The sequence below is a fragment of the Paramisgurnus dabryanus genome, chromosome 2 (genome assembly GCF_030506205.2).
Source record: "Paramisgurnus dabryanus chromosome 2, PD_genome_1.1, whole genome shotgun sequence".
NCBI lineage: Eukaryota > Metazoa > Chordata > Actinopteri > Cypriniformes > Cobitidae > Paramisgurnus > Paramisgurnus dabryanus.
Genome location: NC_133338.1, coordinates 13,701,738 through 13,719,975, shown reverse-complemented (window position 1 = coordinate 13,719,975; position 18,238 = coordinate 13,701,738). Strand labels below are relative to the sequence as shown.

The 18,238-nt window shown below is 38.5% G+C and overlaps 1 protein-coding gene across 3 annotated transcripts in view; it reads left to right on the top strand.

Moving 5' to 3' along the window:
- The window catches only part of sipa1 (signal-induced proliferation-associated 1), a 167,035-nt gene extending 149,034 nt beyond the window's left edge, over positions 1-18,001 (top strand). For 2 of the 3 annotated variants that reach the window (XM_065294335.2, XM_065294336.2), the window contains exons 15-16: positions 96-174; positions 9,151-18,001. In XM_065294335.2, the coding sequence (XP_065150407.1) occupies positions 96-174; positions 9,151-9,294 (223 nt within the window). In that variant the 3' untranslated portion in view covers positions 9,295-18,001. Of the gene's footprint in view, positions 1-95; positions 175-9,150 lie in introns of those variants that run through there. The other variant, XR_010545711.2, reaches the window with a different exon arrangement.
- Positions 18,002-18,238: the final 237 nt, after the last annotated feature.

Here is an 18,238-nt window from a genome sequence, read left to right as displayed (position 1 = left end):
ATGTAGTAATTTCAAGTTTTAGAATATGAACTTATAAGTTCAATGTGTTTTTATTATACTTTTTCTTTATGTCCTGTTTCTCCTTCCCTTTGCAGTGACTCATCCGGCCCACTTGAGGAGAAGGTGTCCCAGTTAGAGACCATGTTGAAGCAACTTCAAGATGACCTCCAAAAGGTAGAGTGCTTTCTCTGCTGTTGGTTAGTCATGACCAGGCCCAAACGGAATCCACGCCTGCAGATATGCCCCGAAAACTCTGCGGAATTCTGCGAATTTTAACCCTGTTAAGCACTGCACTTGTGCGTGTTTGTGAGCAGTAGCCGTCATTGACAAGCACACATATCCCCTGCATGCATGCGTTTGTGAGCCGTCATTGACAAGTACACAACAGTGTTGTTTTTGGCAGCCCTTTTAGTTTCAGTCTTAGTCTTTCCGTTTATTTATGAGTCCTTCGAACTCACCACAGCCGCAGGTGTGTGTTGTTGTTGTTGTTTGAAATCTGGTGCGCGTGCGCGGCATGGCTGTAGCCGGATGGTGTTCGTGAGTGAGACTGTCGCTGCGTCCCAAACCGCATACTTCCATACTACGTAGTAGGCAAAAAGCACTACTTCTCGTACTCTTTGCCTACTATATAGTATGGAAGTAGGTGGTTTGGGACCCAGCGAGAGTTGACCCAAAACAAGGACAGGAAGATGCAGCATTGCTGATACTTTTTAGCTAAAAATAGACAGATTTCACGCAAAATTGGCAGAAATGACATGAATTGTGAACGTCAGACTTATAATCATTTTCGTTCGGTCTCGTCAACGAAAACTCGAAAGTTCTCGTCATGTTTTCGTCACCTTAGAGACATTTTTAGCTAGTCATCGACGCGTTAGCATCATAAAAATAGATGCGTCAACAAAATCATTTCGTTGTCGTCATCGCTGACGAAAACAACACTGGTACACAAACTCACCACATCCGCGTGCTTGTGGGCAGTAGTAGCTTGTGCTGTTTGATGTGACCTCTTTAAATGAAAGAGAGTGCAAATTTTATATAAAACTAAATTTACTGCAAAGTTAACAATAATATATGTAACTTTATATACAAAATATAATTCTATTTTGAAATGCACACGTGTTCATGTTGGTCCAGTTCAAGTTCAAGTTACTTTATTTGTACCCATAGGTAGATTTTGTTTGCAGTAGAGTCCTCATACAAACATAAGAACAAAGAAACCTCACATATCACAAACATCCAACTGAAGACAATGAATATTTTAACATTTAAAACATCCAATATGAAATGACAAATTAAAAGTTTAAACTATTAAAAAGTTAAAAGTTCTTTAAAAGACAAGCACAATGCATCTAGCTACGACTTATTCCTCAGTGTAATTGCTGCAGGGACAAAACTGTTTTGTGTCTTTTTGTTCTACACCTAGGGATTGTAAACCTACGCCCAGAAGGGAGAAGCTCAAACTCTTTGTGCCATGGATGGGAACTGTCATTTAAAATTGAACCAGTTATGCGCTGTAACTGCTTTGTGTACAAGGTCTCCATGTTAATCTGTGGCTCGCCGATCAACCTGCTAGACCACTTCACTATTTAGTTGAGTGAGTTTTAATTTTTCACAGAGAGGTTCCCAAACCAGGCTCCCACCGCAAATGATAAAACGGATTCAATAAAAGCGTGGTAAAATAGGGTCATAATGGATTTGTCTATGTGGAAGCAACTCAGCATCCTTAAACAAAACAGTCGATGATGTCCTTTTTTCCTCGCAGCTTCACAGTTAGATTCAAATGTGAGTTTTTAATTCTGAAGACTCATTGGTTTAGGATATTTATTTTTGTTTGTAAGCCTTAAAAAAGAAATTTTTTTAGATTCAATTTTGTAATATTTACAGCTTAAATTCTCTGACATTAACTTAGACGAATTAATACATCCCTGTCTTTTTTCAATGCGTGCACTTCATCTTTGTTCAGCGCATTGTGAATGTGTTAGCATTTAGTCTAGACTATTTATTCCAATGGCTCCAAACAGGGATAAATTTAGAAGCAACCAAAAACTTTCATGTTTTCCCTATTTAAAGACGGTACATGAGTATTTACACGAGTAAGTATGGTGGCACAAAATCAGTCGTGGTGATTTTTTAGTTGATAAACAAGAGAACTATATTGTATGGCAGAAGAGCACTAGTTTGCAGCACTTCGACCTCTGGCGCAGTAACATCATCATGACGGGGGAGTTCTCAGGAGTGATGATGTTACTGCGTAAAAGGTACAATGTGTTTTCAACTACTTGTAAATTATGAGAAAATTGACATTCTAAATTAGGGCTGTCCTCGACTAAGGATTTACATATTCGAATCAGAATTGTCGAATCTTTTCATAGTCGACCGATAGTCGAATCATCTATGTGTGTGTGCATGGGTTGGGAGGGGGTCAGACCAGGTACAAATTGATATTTTCTTTCACAAGCAGCACACATAAACAACTTTCTGATAAAGTGACCAAAACTGTCTTTCAAGTGATGAACGAAGACAAAACTGACGAGGCATTAATATATTTTTAAGGTAAAATGTATAAGGCAACATTTGTTTAATTATTCCTCATAACATTTTAAAGCCACGATCTACAGAACATCACACAAAAAAACATTTTGATAACTAAACCTAAAAATATAACAAAGGTGATCCTTCCTTGGAAACCTCGGCTAATTCTGTGTTTTTATTTAATTTGGAGATTAAGCGCGTCAAAGCAGTCATGACCAAAAAAACGACAAATGAGAAATGACAAATAATTTGTGATTGTTACCGCAAATTATAAAAACTAAGCTTTATATACAATTCATAAAAACCCTGAAATTAATGATTTTATAGACACTACGCGTTATTATTTAGCACAGAAATACCTGCTTGCCTTCACTTTGATCATCTCCATTCACTTTAGATACAGAAACAACTGATGATATTATTTATTTCAGGAATCTCTTTTCTATCATTTGAAAGTGAATGCATGTTGTGTCATGCATAAATATAGGTTCGGTGCAGATATTTTCCGTTTCATCACCGAAATTTAAAGAAACGGCTTACCTGTTTTGTAGTTTAACTTTTGACAAGATAACCACTATGTTTTTAATACATTTTAAAAACATACCCATCGAAAACATCCGTTTTTTAATGTTTAGTTTGATGAACTTCTAAAATCTGAGACGAAGAGCACCTAGCACGTTCGGCTAAATTGCATGCGCAATCATGGCCAGCACGCAATTTTTTTTTTTATAAAATAAGGTCAGAAGTAACAAAGTGCAGAACAAATGTGCAAAATGCCTCAAGTGCACGAAAACAAAACACAAGCCAAATAGATACATCAGATAACCCAGAGTGATTTATAAATAAAATAAAATAAAGAAATTATTAAAAGAATGAAAGTATAGCCAGAATTGCCAGCTTTTTCTTTTAAATGTAGAAACAAAGGAACCTCTTATGGACGTGTAGCCCGGTCACAGGGGTTGCTGGATTTATTAACGCATTTTAAAAATATTTATTGAGAGCTGATACTTCACATATTATAATAATATGCTGTATATTAATATATTGGGAGAAAGCTGTTATATGTGAAATCAGATTTGTGCACAGTGCACCCATATACGGCCAAAATTAAAGGATCCTCATTTCATAACACATCTGCGATGATTCGACTGTGAGATTGGTAGTCGAATCAGGCTTCTCCTATCGATGCATCGAATCTTCGACTATTCAGGGTCACCCCTATTCTAAATAGTGACACGGGGCACTGCAGTTGACTGTCAATGACGTTAATATCCATGTTACCACCTTAACTGATGTAGAAACCACATGACAACAGTGTCGTGGACAAATGCGGAAGTATGCGTCTGTCGGGCTACTGCTTACTGTTTATGTTAAAGGTCACATTCTTTCTGATCCCGTTTTTAAAACCCTAGTTAGTAGGGATGTAACGGTATTAAAAACTTTTCTTGTCACAGTGAACGTGAAATTTTTCCATACATCTGATTTAAAATTTGTGTTTGTTTTGCTTCGCCACTAGCCGCATCCGCCATTGTCACTCCACTTGTAGAGAGGCATCAGAGTGGCACGCATGGTTTATGGGAATTGTAGTTCCCGCGTCCCTCAGCTCGCTCCACTTGGCCGGAAAAAACTACTCATGTTGCCCGTAAGACCTAACGTTTTATTCATTTAATCATGTGACCACGGTGGCACCGTGAAAGTCTGATACCGCAATACCACAGAATGTATAATACCGTTACATCCCTACTAGTTAGTGTGTAATATTGCTATAATAGCATAAATAATATCTGCAAAAGGATAAAGCTCAAAGTTCACTGCCAGGCGATATATTTTCTTTAACAGAATTCGCCTTTCAAAGCCTACAGCAAACAGCCGGTTTGGACTACAGCCCTCTACTTCCTGCTTTAATGATGTCAGTAGAACAGTTTTTTGACTAAACTCCGCCCACAGGAATATGACAGTCGCCAAGCTAACGACAGTCGCTAAGCTAACGGCAAGCTAAAATGCTATTGAATCACAACGCACTAAACAAACTACACAATCAGAACATATTTCTGAAGGAGGTACTTCATAGAACAAGGAAGACATCAGCCCGTTTTGAGGACAGTAAAAAGAGAGATATACAGATAAGTAAATTGTGTGAAAAATACAGCATTTTTTAACGTAAAACATGAACACATGTTATATTGCGCACTGTAAACACAATTAAAGCTTCAAAAACACAGAAAGAAAGGGACCTTTAAGTTTGTGGATCTGAACACTTAATTCTGTGCTGTGTTAACACACCATCGAATTGGACTAATAGTGTAACATCTACAACTAACAGTTTCGTTTTAAACGTTACATACAGTAAAGCTAGAATAATGAAAAAGAGGATGTAATCAAATGCAACGTTTATAAAACTTGATTACTTTACCTCATCCGCTAACATGAATTATCATTCCCGTTTAATTGATGGCCATCAGCGGTTGAGTTAAAGACAACAAATACCATAATTCCACGCTGCTTCAGAGCATCATTAATCTACGTCAGTGTTATTGTTTTGATCATGTGCCATCTATCTACGAATTCTACAAATTGTATCTTTAAATACCAGGTGTAAATGGAATATGTTTCTCTTTTTCACTTGTTGTATGATCGACAAAAACACATCTTAATACCAGGTGAAAACAGCCTCTTTGATCCATTTCTTGAGTCTTGCATTTCAAGAGTAACAACTGTATTGATTTTGACCAGGCAGGTACCAATTAATTTAGTATGCCATACACAGGGCACTAGAGGTGAGTTTCACTTAGAGCCCATTTACATGGGCCACCAGCTAAAGAATTTTTACTTTAACAATAAGAATGATCTGAATAAATAATTTAACAAATATGAAAATGTGTAAATTGGAGGGAGTTTGTCATCCAATATATCTGAAAGATTTTGTGAGATTCTGGAGAACTTGTAGAGCCTCTGATTACCAACACAGGAAAGAGAGTTTATTTGAATAAATATGCAAGGTGAATAACTACTACGTAATGCAAATAAATTATATAGAAATGAATATAAATGAAAATAAACATTAGAAAAACAAAAAAGTAATATTGGAAATTAACTAAATAAACACAAGCAATAAAAAACAGAGTGGGCAAATACAATGCTGTTGTTGGATGTGGTGGTCAAAGAGAATTAGTAATAGGAAAAGGAAAACACCTATAATTTCTACAGGGTGGCAATGTTCAATGTCATGATCCTGGCAGTCTGTCATAGGGTGCTTCTCAATATGCTTCCTCGCTCCTACGTCCTACATCCTACGATCCGGAAACTGATTGAGCTCCGCCATCATGTGGCAAGGAGATAGGAGGCTTTCTGAGGAGTTATGAGCGAGTATACACAAGTGTATCCTATGCGGAAGTGTTTTATCAACTAAACCTGATGCATGTATAAATCTCCTCCTCCTTCACATCGTCACGTCATTAAACACACAAAAATCTTGCTATTAATCATAAATTATTGTAAATGTAGACTCATTTCAGACAGTATATTTAATATGTATGTATAAACCACTGATCTATATAAATGATCAGTGGCATAGACATATATATTAATTTTACAGCACTTCTAATAATGTCTTTTTTAATGTAGTAAGGATATTAACTCTGACTCAAGTATGTATTTAACTTTATTTTATGAAATATTTGCAGTTTTTAATTCACTTGATTAATTGATAACAGAATAACGTTATAAAGATACTAAGCAAAGAGGATATCATTTCACTTAATACTTCGTCTCCTCCGTCCTCGCGTTAGGCAGCAAGGAAAGGAAACAAGGGTGCACAAATACGAATTGAGAAGCACCCATAGTATTCATAGTTGTTCATAGTCATGTGGCAGGATAATGGCGGTACCCATGTTTTGTGTGACAGCACATGGCCTTTGTTTGGGTAGTGTGCTGCCGTGGCTTGTCTTTGCCCCCGCCCCTTGTCTCCTCGTTAATTATTCATTATTGGTTAACTTCCTTCACCTGTGTGCCTTTGTTCCCTATTTTAGTTTCCCCTATTTAATGCCATTTGTGTTTGCTGTCTGGTGCTGATTCATTTTGTTCCTATGTTTGTTTATGTGTGTTAACCAAGCGTGCCACACAAGCCCTGAAAAGTGAAGCCAAAACGTCTCAATCGCCCCCAGTGACTGGTCCCAGTATAGGTCATTAACCCCGCCTCCCCGTTATTCAATGGGACTTGAGACCAACTAAACAATTTAATTACACTTCAATGATCTTTTTTCCTAAGCTGGTTTCTTTTATTTACTGTAGTTTTTATCACGCTGATGTAAGTTCAAGTGTTTGTTTTTAAAATAAGTTTGTTTTTGGTTAGTTATTTAATGCTATAAAAATGGTGGTGTCATGTCATGATTGACAGCTGTGATATGCGCATTCTGCAAGGGCGGGGCCTTAATTTCGCGGCTTTACTTCCTGCTCACTACTGCTCAGGACTGGTCCCGAAATCGCTACTGCGCAGACTCAAGACCCAAGATGTCAGCGCCATATTGGGACACTGGTGGCTTCACTTTTCACCAATGGAAGAGAGCGAACAGGTGTCGTCCATCTTTTTTTACAGTCTATGGTGTTAACTAGAAGACAAGAGTCAAGTAGTCAAGTACAGTGTCCTAGTTATTTGTTTTGTATCCCAGTCTTGTCCCTGTCTCAGTGTAGTCTAGTCTTGTATATTATCTGTCTTTGTCATTGCTTTGTTTTACCCCCTCGTGGGTGTTTGATTTCTGTCATAATAAAAGTCCTTTGTTTACCCATGTCCTGTATCTGGGTCCCGTTCCTGTGAAATCATGACAGTTCAACATCTATGCTACAATCAACTAGTGCTAAGGTCTTTGAAAGACCTTTGGTAGAAACTGATGATCAGTCGGGTGATCAGTCCGGCATTGGGGATGTCCTACTTTGTGTTATAAGCAGTGGGACGATTGCAGGCTTCTCCTGTTATCCAAGAAGTAAACTGTTGCACCAAAAAGGATTTTTGTTTTCAAGTCCAAGGCGTGCGATTTGGTTTGTCCTTTGCAGCAACTTTGTGTTGAAGAGCTATAAAGCTGATGGAAGTTTGGAGGTTGTACTCGCAAGTGTTTGACCTCAGTCGTGCTGTTGTCTCTTTCCTCGTCAGGTTAGAAAACTCAGAACAAAGGCGTGTCTGCTGGTTGGGTACCTTTATCTCTCTCTGGTGGGGTGGAGATTGTAATTCAGCGCCCTCTATCTCCAGCAATGTGATTGGTGGTGGTCACCATAAGAAGTAGCTGTGTCACATGGTCCATCACCCTCCTTCCATGTGGAACTAACTTATTCACATTTTGAAGAAAAATGTCCCTAATGCTTTACCTGTGCATTAGTTCCTATCCAAACCAAAATATTCTTGGCAGCGTTCTAAAATTATAAAGACCAAACATGGGATTATTAAACAATTGAATTCTCACATTAGCATACACTCATGTGTTAGTAACTGAGTTTACACAGGTTGTTTTGCAGTCTCAAGTTACTTTAACCCACATACAGATATTTTGAACAACACCCAAATGATCAGGATATGATTGTATTGTTAAACTTAAGTTCTTATTGTATAAATGTGGACAGCAAATGTAGTTTGGGTGATAGGGCAAATCCAGTGGACCAATGAAATGTTCTCTATTTGCTGTTATGGTCCGAAAGTTGCTCTACTTGACCCAAAGGAAGAAGTCTGCGAGTTGTGCGTTTGATATGGCAAAACCTGTGGACAAATGAAAATGTTCTCCCCTCGCTGAAATGATCTTAACCTCCTAAGACCAATCAATTTTTTTGTTGTTTGCACCATAATACTAAATTGTGTATAACTGCAACCTGTCGTACACAAACGTGGACAACTACACTGCTTCATTGTTCAAAGAAAAAAAATTGGTTGTTATTTTTATTGGTTCTTCATAATCTAAAAAAAGCTGGTAGAAATCTGAAAAAAAAGATAATCCAAAGCTCAGGTCTTAGGAGGTTAATGTTGCCCTCTGTGACCCAAAGACTCATGTATGGCCATTGTCTTGGCATCCTTATCTGCAAGTCCTGGGCATGTGTTTGTGTTAGCCCAGCACTGCCAAATCAGAATTGAGCAACTTTCCTCCACCATGACAGTGAGAGGGTCACTAACGTAAACTACACCTCTGGGGAGTCTTCGTTCTTGTGACCCCTTGAGTGTCCTTAGGCCTGTTGTTCATTACTCGCTACTTGAGTATTCTTTTCATTGCATACTGTTTTAGCTTGAGTACATTTTAAAATCATGACTTTTACTTCTACTTTAGTAATTATTTCTTTACTTGTAATTTTACTTGAGTCAAGTTTTTGGCTACTCTTTCCACCTCTGACCATTACTGATATCTTGGTGCATCTGAAAATTGTTGCATTAGCAAGCTCATATTCATTTAAAGTGACACACACAAAAAAATGCATATTTTTGATCACACCTCAAAAGTAGCAAGTTTAACCTGCTATAATAAATGATCTGTGGGGTATTTTAAGCTAAAAACTATGTGATGCTGATTTGAAGCACACCCATCCTTAATAAAAATTGAGAAAGCTATGATCGTCATGTTTTTTTGAATATGTTACTTTCTGCAGGAAAAGGAGGACAAGCAATTGCTGCAGGCAGAGGTGCAAAGTCTCAGGCAGAACAACCAGCGGTTGCAGGAAGAGTCCCAGAGCACTGTGGCCCGTCTTATCAAAGTCACAGAGCTGCTCTGCAATGTCAACAAGCCCTGCTAGCAGAGAAGGGTAATTCATGGTAACAAGACCTATATTTTATTAAAGATAATGCAAATGTTACACCTGCAAAAAAGATCTAAACTACTTTAAAGTAACAAAACCATTGGCAAGTCCTGCAAATAAAATAGTCAGGGTTAGTATACTCTTTATTTAATAAAAATTTAAACCAGCAACATTCTTATTTTAGCTGCTTGTGCCATCAAACCCCTTTAGAATATGATAAGTGTAAAGCTGCTCATCTAAATGGAGATCAAGTTTGGATTGGTTACAGCTTATGTACATACATGTCTGGATGTGAGTAGCCATTTGATGTATATTAATGCCTAGATTGATAATGTATATTTTATGACCATAAATAAAAGAACTCCACTCCTTTTCCAGTCTTCAGTGTTGAGCTATAATAAATTCACTAATGATTTAGATTATAGCAGACAATTTATGGTCTAAGTAAAGAATTGACAGCATACTTTTTATAATAATTTGTATCTCTGCACAATAAGTGTATCTCCACAGTGCTTACTACTGTTTATATGGGAACAGTATGCAAAATGTGGGGAAAAAAAGTGGTAAGAACCTAAAGAAGTAAAAATTATTAATTCTTTAGGTAGTTTATAAGTAGTATTTTACATCTATTCTAATATTGCATGGTATGTATGACCTACTATAGCGTGCAACAGTCTTATATTGGGGAGAAACTTAGTGTTGTCACGGTACTAGAATTTCTAATTTCGGTACTAAACCTGGAAAATTCGCGGTATTCAAAACCATTTCCTGTGCCACGGGGGAAATCTGCCACAGCATTAAGGCCTTAAACATTTTAATTTATTATTTTATTATAAGACGAATATAACAAGGCAGAATAGGGTGACCAGATGAGATTGACTGAAATTCGGGACGGGGGCAGACGTTACCGGAGGGGTGGGGGGTTTGGCTTGCGGTTCATCCAATAATAGTTTTATTTATTTATTTTATTTAATAATAAAAGATAGTGAATTTCAAACTAAACCAATCATATTAATAAGTATATATGCATATAAATAAATGTATATAATACGTAGGCTATAGACCTATTATACTTCATACAATAATAGTTAGATCATCCAATTTCTTTATTTAATGTACTTATAAAAGACAATGAATTTCAAACTGAAGTTACTGAACCAATCATATTTTTATTAATATAAGTACATATGCATATACATTTATATAATACTTATAGAAGTACTTTTTTTAACACAGAGCCTTCACACGACTGACTGTCAATGCCTGCACTTTCAACTGTCCTCGTGGCTGCTGTAACTTTCACTCTCTTAATCTACTCTATGAGCTTTTTGTCCTCTTTTTGTTTTATATTGTCTTGTGCATATAGACAAATTAGATAAATTAATAGAAACTTAAAATTCACACTTAAGCTATAGCCTACCGAGGTTGTGGAGGATTGACGCCAGCTGAGGTTTTAACTGCGGCCAGCACTACCGTGCCTTATCAGCTTATATAAAAAACAAAGATGCTACAGCCAATGAGCAGCCGGCGGGGGCTGGCTGCAGGATGACTCAAACTGTTTGCGCATGTTTTAATAGACATAACTACTCTGCCTGCAGAAGAGTGTCTGATACCAGGCACTGTTGCGCTTTTCAACCACATGGGGGAGCTGTAAGTCATTTTTACATGGAAACTACATAGTGTTGCTTTCAGGTAATGTTAATTTCAACATTTTCTAATACATTTAATAAAATCAAAAGTTGTATCTTAACATTATCTAGCATAAACGGTTGTATAACAGGAAAAAAAAAGATAAACAAGTACTTAAACAAATTTATTGCTTTTTGTTTGTAAATGTTAGTTAATGCATTCACATTTATATGATAAACAGATTATGGTGCTAATGTAAAAAATAAACCTCAATGAACGACATAAGGGTTAATAAATGACATGTTTTTGTGAACTTAAAGCACAACAGTATTTGGGTTAATTTACTTTTCACCACAGTCAAAGTATTGTCACCTAAAACGCTGTCTGAATTTCCTCAGTCTGATAACTGTGAGGGGATTGTATTAACTTTGATCATTACTGGCAAAAAAAAAAAAATGGCACAACACACATCAACAATATGGGAAGTCTAGAATTAATACTTAGTGATGATAATCAATCTCTCGTCTGTGTGTCGGTCCTTCAAAGAGTTTGATAGCGGCATTAGCAAACGGCTCTGTAGCAATGCATATTTGGCTTACTTCACTTGTGTCCTTCAGCTTCCCATGTTTATTTGTCTTGCATCCGAAAAAACCTACACGCAGCACTTCACCTTAGCTTTCTTGGACTGTTAAACCAGAGTGAACAAGCGAACTTAGGCCACCATGCCAGAATTAGATTTGTTTTTGCAATGTTATAGTGATCATATATAATTGTTTCTCAGTCTCTTTAATAGAATACATGCAGAAAATGTGTATATATTATTAAAAACTGTATAAAAATAAACTGTAAACTGATGTGTCAGGTTTTTAGGGTAAACTCCCCTTCCACTTGAGCAATAGCAGTAAACTGCAGGATCTCTTAAACCTAAATAAAATTAAATCCTAATTTCTAATTTTAAAGAAATTTGTCTTTTTACTTCATTCTGCTCAAAAACGCACAAGATATGTTTAGTGCCAAGTAAGCACCGACGATGCCTAAAGAAGACATTTTGTCCTGAAAATGTAATTTTTTTTTTACATATTTACTGTATTTTCTGTTGGTATCTTAAAAAAATAGATTGAAAAACAAATATGGTGTGAGGAATCTCCAAAAGGAGAGAGAAAGAGAACCCAGGCGCAGGCGTAGATGAACTCAAAAACGTTTAATAACAGACTTCCAAACAAAAGACCCACGAGGGGGTTAACTAGACAATGACTAAGACTAAAACTTACAAAGATAATGACTAACAGGACTTGACTAAACAAAAACAGGAACAAGACTAGAATATGAACAATAGAACAATAAACTTGACAAAATACTCCTGACTATTGTCACACAGGTAAGTACAGGTATTTAACAAAACGGATCTGCACAAGACAACAAACACAAGGGCATTAAATAGGGGAGCAAATCAAAAGGGGGCAGGTGACATGAATCAAACAATGATGGGATAATTAATGAGGAAACAAGGGGGCGGGGTCAAGAGACGAGACAGAAAGCACATGGCTTAAATAATCAAGGCCAGTGCTTTCACACAAAACATGGGCCTGTCATGATTCTGCCTCATGACTAATACTAAAACAAGGACAAGAGGGCAGAATCATGACAGAACCCTCCCCCTAAGGAACGCCACCAGGCGTTCCTCAGGGGAACACTAGCCACGAGACACGACAGACTGACAAACAGACACAAACCAACAGAACAGGACAAATAAACACAAAGGCAGACAAAAATAAACTACAAGAGGATTAGGGTTAGATAACAAAAACATCATCCATGGGAGAGGGGGTGGGGGCACAAGAAAGTTCTGGGGGGGCAGTCCAGGCAGGGTAGAACTGGGTGAGCAAGGGGTCTTGGGTCCCACAGAGGCCTTGGGACGCGGAGTCCGGGCAGACTTGGGGGGTTTAGTAGGAGAGGTGGGTCCAGGGGCAGACTGAGGCAAGATTAAGGCAGGGAGGACAGGAGGCACAATGGGGAACAAGGCAGGGTCTCTGGGCAGGAAAGGGGCAGAAACAGGAGTGGGTAAACGGGGGCTGACTGGGTTAGGAAGAGAGTCCAGAAAGAACAGAGAGACAGTTGCAGGGGACCGGGCAGACGAACAGGATGACAAGGGTACATAGGAGGCAGTGACAGACGGAGCCGGCGAGACAGGGGGCGCTGCAGCTGGCTGGGGAGCCGGCGAGACAGGGGGCGCTGCAGCTGGCTGGGGAGCCGGCGAGACAGGGGGCGCTGCAGCTGGCTGGGGAGCCGGCGAGACAGGGGGCGCTGCAGCTGGCTGGGGAGCCGGCGAGACAGGGGGCGCTGCAGCTGGCTGGGGAGCCGGCGAGACAGGGGGCGCTGCAGCTGGCTGGGGAGCCGGCGAGACAGGGGGCGCTGCAGCTGGCTGGGGAGCCGGCGAGACAGGGGGCGCTGCAGCTGGCTGGGGAGCCGGCGAGACAGGGGGCGCTGCAGCTGGCTGGGGAGCCGGCGAGACAGGGGGCGCTGCAGCTGGCTGGGGAGCTGAGTCTGTGGCAGGCTTGAGCTGTGGCGTGAGCCTTGGCAGAGGCTGATGTGGAGGACAGGCGATCCCCTTCCTCCTCTTCTTCCTCCGTGGCCGTGGCGCAGATACTGTGGCAGGTGAGGTGGGTTCTGCCAAGGTCATGGTGGGTGTGACAGGCTCTGTGGAGGACCCCTCAGACACCGACTCCCACGAGACCCTCCGCTCGCGTTTACCACGGAGGCTGGCAGGCTGGGACGAGCTCTCGGGAGCCGAAGTGGTGAGTGCCGGATCCTCCCGCGTCACCACTCCAATGACGTGACCCTCCGGGATTGGGGAAATTGGAGCCGCTGCCTTGGCTGAGACCCTGGGCTGAGGTCGATTCATCAGATAATTGATCATGTCAGGGAAGCCCAAGGGTCTCAGCATTCTCTGCTCACTTATGTTGAGGGGCTCATTAAGGCAACTATTAAAAATAACCTTCAGCTCTGTTTCTTTGAAGCCAGAGCCCCTAGCTGCCCTCAAAAAATAGAAGGCAAAGTCCTTGACTTCGGCCTTCCCCTGACGGAGACCGAACAACACATGCGCCTGGTGTGCCCGTTGGGCGGAGAGGGATGAGTCCATGCTGGCCTGCTGGGTTCTTCTATGGCAGATCCGTTCTGTGAGGAATCTCCAAAAGGAGAGAGAAAGAGAACCCAGGCGCAGGCGTAGATGAACTCAAAAACGTTTAATAACAGACTTCCAAACAAAAGACCCACGAGGGGGTTAACTAGACAATGACTAAGACTAAAACTTACAAAGATAATGACTAACAGGACTTGACTAAACAAAAACAGGAACAAGACTAGAATATGAACAATAGAACAATAAACTTGACAAAATACTCCTGACTATTGTCACACAGGTAAGTACAGGTATTTAACAAAACGGATCTGCACAAGACAACAAACACAAGGGCATTAAATAGGGGAGCAAATCAAAAGGGGGCAGGTGACATGAATCAAACAATGATGGGATAATTAATGAGGAAACAAGGGGGCGGGGTCAAGAGACGAGACAGAAAGCACATGGCTTAAATAATCAAGGCCAGTGCTTTCACACAAAACATGGGCCTGTCATGATTCTGCCTCATGACTAATACTAAAACAAGGACAAGAGGGCAGAATCATGACATATGGATGGACATTAAAACTTCTAAAACAACAAGTCTGGTGGTGGCCTAAGACTTAGATAGAGAATCAAATAAATAAGCAAATATATATTCTTCTACAAAGAGCACTTTAATATGACTTTAAAACGGATTATGACAATTATTGACAACGAGCCGCTGAATTATTGTTACACCTCGGGTGTGCGTTATTTTTTAATAATTCAATAAGTCATTTATTCCGCTTACACTATGGTTACCACACCTCAAGACATCAATCACATGATATATTTAAAGGGATTTGTTTGGTTTTTTACTTAAATTGCAATTGTGAGTAGGACGATTTCTTCTCATCCAACGGCTCTTTTGCTTGTTTCAAAACGTCATATTAAAGCTGGCAATGAAGGCTTGAGCCATTGATAGCATTCTAATGCAGTTATTAATGAAGTTATTAGAAAGAGAGCGACAGAGACATAGAGAGAGAAAGAAAGAAAGAAAGAAAAGAGAGAGCGAGCGAGAAAGAGAGATTGTGTAAACGAGGCTACCTCTCTGTGTCTCTAAACAGCGCTGTTATTGCCATGGAAAATCGTCTGTCATGTTGATTGTGTTAGTCTGTTATTACAGTTAACTATGCGAAGTGATATGGAACTGTAATGCGGTCAAGAGGGCTTCCTGGAACTATGTTCGCTGTGCGTTTCCCTGAAAATTATTGCACACCTCAGAACGTTCATCAGCCAATCAGATTCAAGCATTCAACAGACCTATAGAGTAAAACAGTAAATTTAAGACGCAAAAGAGATGAAAAGCAACTGCAAGTAAAAGGGAAGTTTAAACTGTTAAAAATTGAAAACGCATGCAAATAATAAACTTTCGGCATGAAAATGCAATGTCCACAATAAATATATTTGTTGCAAACACTGTTTCATTGGGATGTGGAGACACTTTGCACTGCATGTTAGGAGCATGCCCTCATATACATATCTCTGTAAAGGTAGAGAGAGAAATCCAAATTTGCAGGTAACACATGAGTAACTGGTTGCTTGCACTGTGCAAAACTCGTCTTAAAATGCATCCACATTTAAGAGACCTATGATGACAAAAGTAAATTGAAAGATCAGTTCAAGAGATTGGCAAATTAAGCGAGTCCCCATTGAGTCATTTAATGCGATGTCGATACCATTTGATCGATCAGAGCCTCCCTAGAGAGAACATAATAGTTACTGTAAGCAGTAGTTTCATGTAATCATTTGAAGTAGTGCTTTTCCACTTGTTTCATATACACTGGTGGCAAAAAAGACACTATTTGTACACTATTTCCCAGATAGCAATAAAATACTGTCCATTTCCGGTTGGATTCTCCCCTGCCGGAGACTTCCAATCGCGCCAGATGCTTGATGGTTCACTGCCCAGATCTGGCCCGAATCAATCTGTCTAGACACAGCAATCTGTACCTTGCTGATGTGGCCGCAGGCATTACGGAATCGACTAATCAGTTATGTGTACAAAGACACAAAACTGGCGCAATTTACCTCAAAATGAAATGTGGTTATATACATTTTTAAAAGGAAGGCTATAGACTACTTGTAATAGCAAATGTATTATCAATCCAAAGCGGTATTATTACGTAACCATGTATAATAATTTGAATAAAATGCAAACATGGCATAAAAACACGTATCTATACTTTTCCCATAAGAGTTATAAATTATATAAAACAAGGCTAATAATATGAGAAAAAATTTATCTATAAAATTGCACTTAATCGGAGTAGAAAAACAGTAACCTTTTTTTAAGTTAAAACAGATAAACAATAAAAAAGTATTGCACATGTTATGATTTAGACTGCATCTGTTAACAGCCAGCATAAAGAGTTATACATTTAAAGGGATAGTTCGGCCAAAAATAATATCAAACCCATGATTTTCTAACCCCCAAGCCGTCCAAGATGCATATGTCCACCATTTTTCAAACAAACACATTTTCAGTTATTTTAGAAAATGTATTTTCATTTGAACAACTGGAAAATCTAAGTTACGGAATCCACCTCCTTCAAGCCCAAAAACAACACATGCGGTGCACAGAACAGTGCACTAATGCAGACTTACAAGCTACTGAGGATTTATTTAATTATTTTAATATAGTCAGTCGTCAACTAAAATGGGCCTGTCTAAGGCATGAAACTCCAAGGCTGAAAATGAGTCCCACTCTGGCCCTAGTAATACATGTGTTTGCGTTGTCGACAAGTAAAGAGCGCTGCTGCAAAAATATCTGTGTTTATATCTTTACACATACTGTAGCTATATTACATGTCATACACACAACAGTAAAAACCCACCTCTAACACATAACGTAAAATTCTTGTACAATACTTAGCTTGTAACTAGATGGAAAAGGGGCTTTTTGCACAGTATTTAGTATGTTCTCATGAACTTCCTGCTAAACAAAAGATTGTTGCTTACTTAGCTTAGGTCATACTTACCACATGGTTGTAGAATTGGTATCCCTTAGTTTTAGGTTCTTACCCCTTTATTTTCCATAGTTTTATATTGTTCTCTTATACCTACAAGCATGCACTAATGGAAGCTGTAAACTTTGTTTACTTACACTGTAAATTGCAAGCTGTAATGTAAATTGTTAATAAGTTTTATGCAAAATAATGTGAATGTGTTTTTAATGTTAGTAATGGAATTTGTTTATTAATAATGTGATTTATTATCTGCTTTCGTTTTTGGTTTTCATAGACGAGGGGTAAGCCTGGTTTAATGTTTAACATGTTTGAGAGAAAATCCAGATGTGTTTGTTTGGCTCGCTTTATTTACTGAATTGTAAGATTAATGTATTATTTTCCTTTGCACACCAATGTAAAATGATTGCCTAATGTGATGCTTAAAGATGTTCTGATAATTACAAATATGTGATAAAAAATTAAAATAAAATAATTGAACTTGAATGAGATTTGTATCACAAATACATCCAAAGAAAAAATGAAAATGTTAAATAGCCTTATGTGGGGTTTCTCTATGTTATGTGTTTTTATCTTGAAATTTTTAATCAAGAGTCACTGTGATAACATGTTACCAGCAAATTCTGTTGGATTATGAAAATATAAATCTATATCTGATCACTCTCTGTAAAGAAATGTGGAGCTAAAAGAATCCTACTTTCCTCTAATGTCAGTTAATGTACAACCAGATGGATTAGCGTGTGAAGAACAACTCCAGTGCTATTTATTGGGAAGTACACAAATGCAGGTTTTATGCATTCAGGTATACTTATAAAATAGCTGTGTAAAGGGTGTATCTTTTTTTTGTAGGAAGTTGTTCATGTGTGTTTATGCATCAATCAGTTTTCAGGCCATCTTATGTATTTGAATGTACTTTTAAAATGTAATAAATTATAAAACTTGAAAATGTGTTTGCCTTTAGTAGATATATTTGAACTGAATAGGTGGTATGCAAATTTAGCAACTACACTGTTAACTAATTCAGACAGCCAGATAAGTTTTACAGTCATAGTCATGTCCAGGGCTCTATGCAGGATTTTATTAATACAGAGGTCCATATGTAATTTTCTGGGGCATGCAGAATAAATGTCTTATTTCTTTGTTATACATTTTAATACATAAGAAAAAAAAAGAATCAAATAACTAT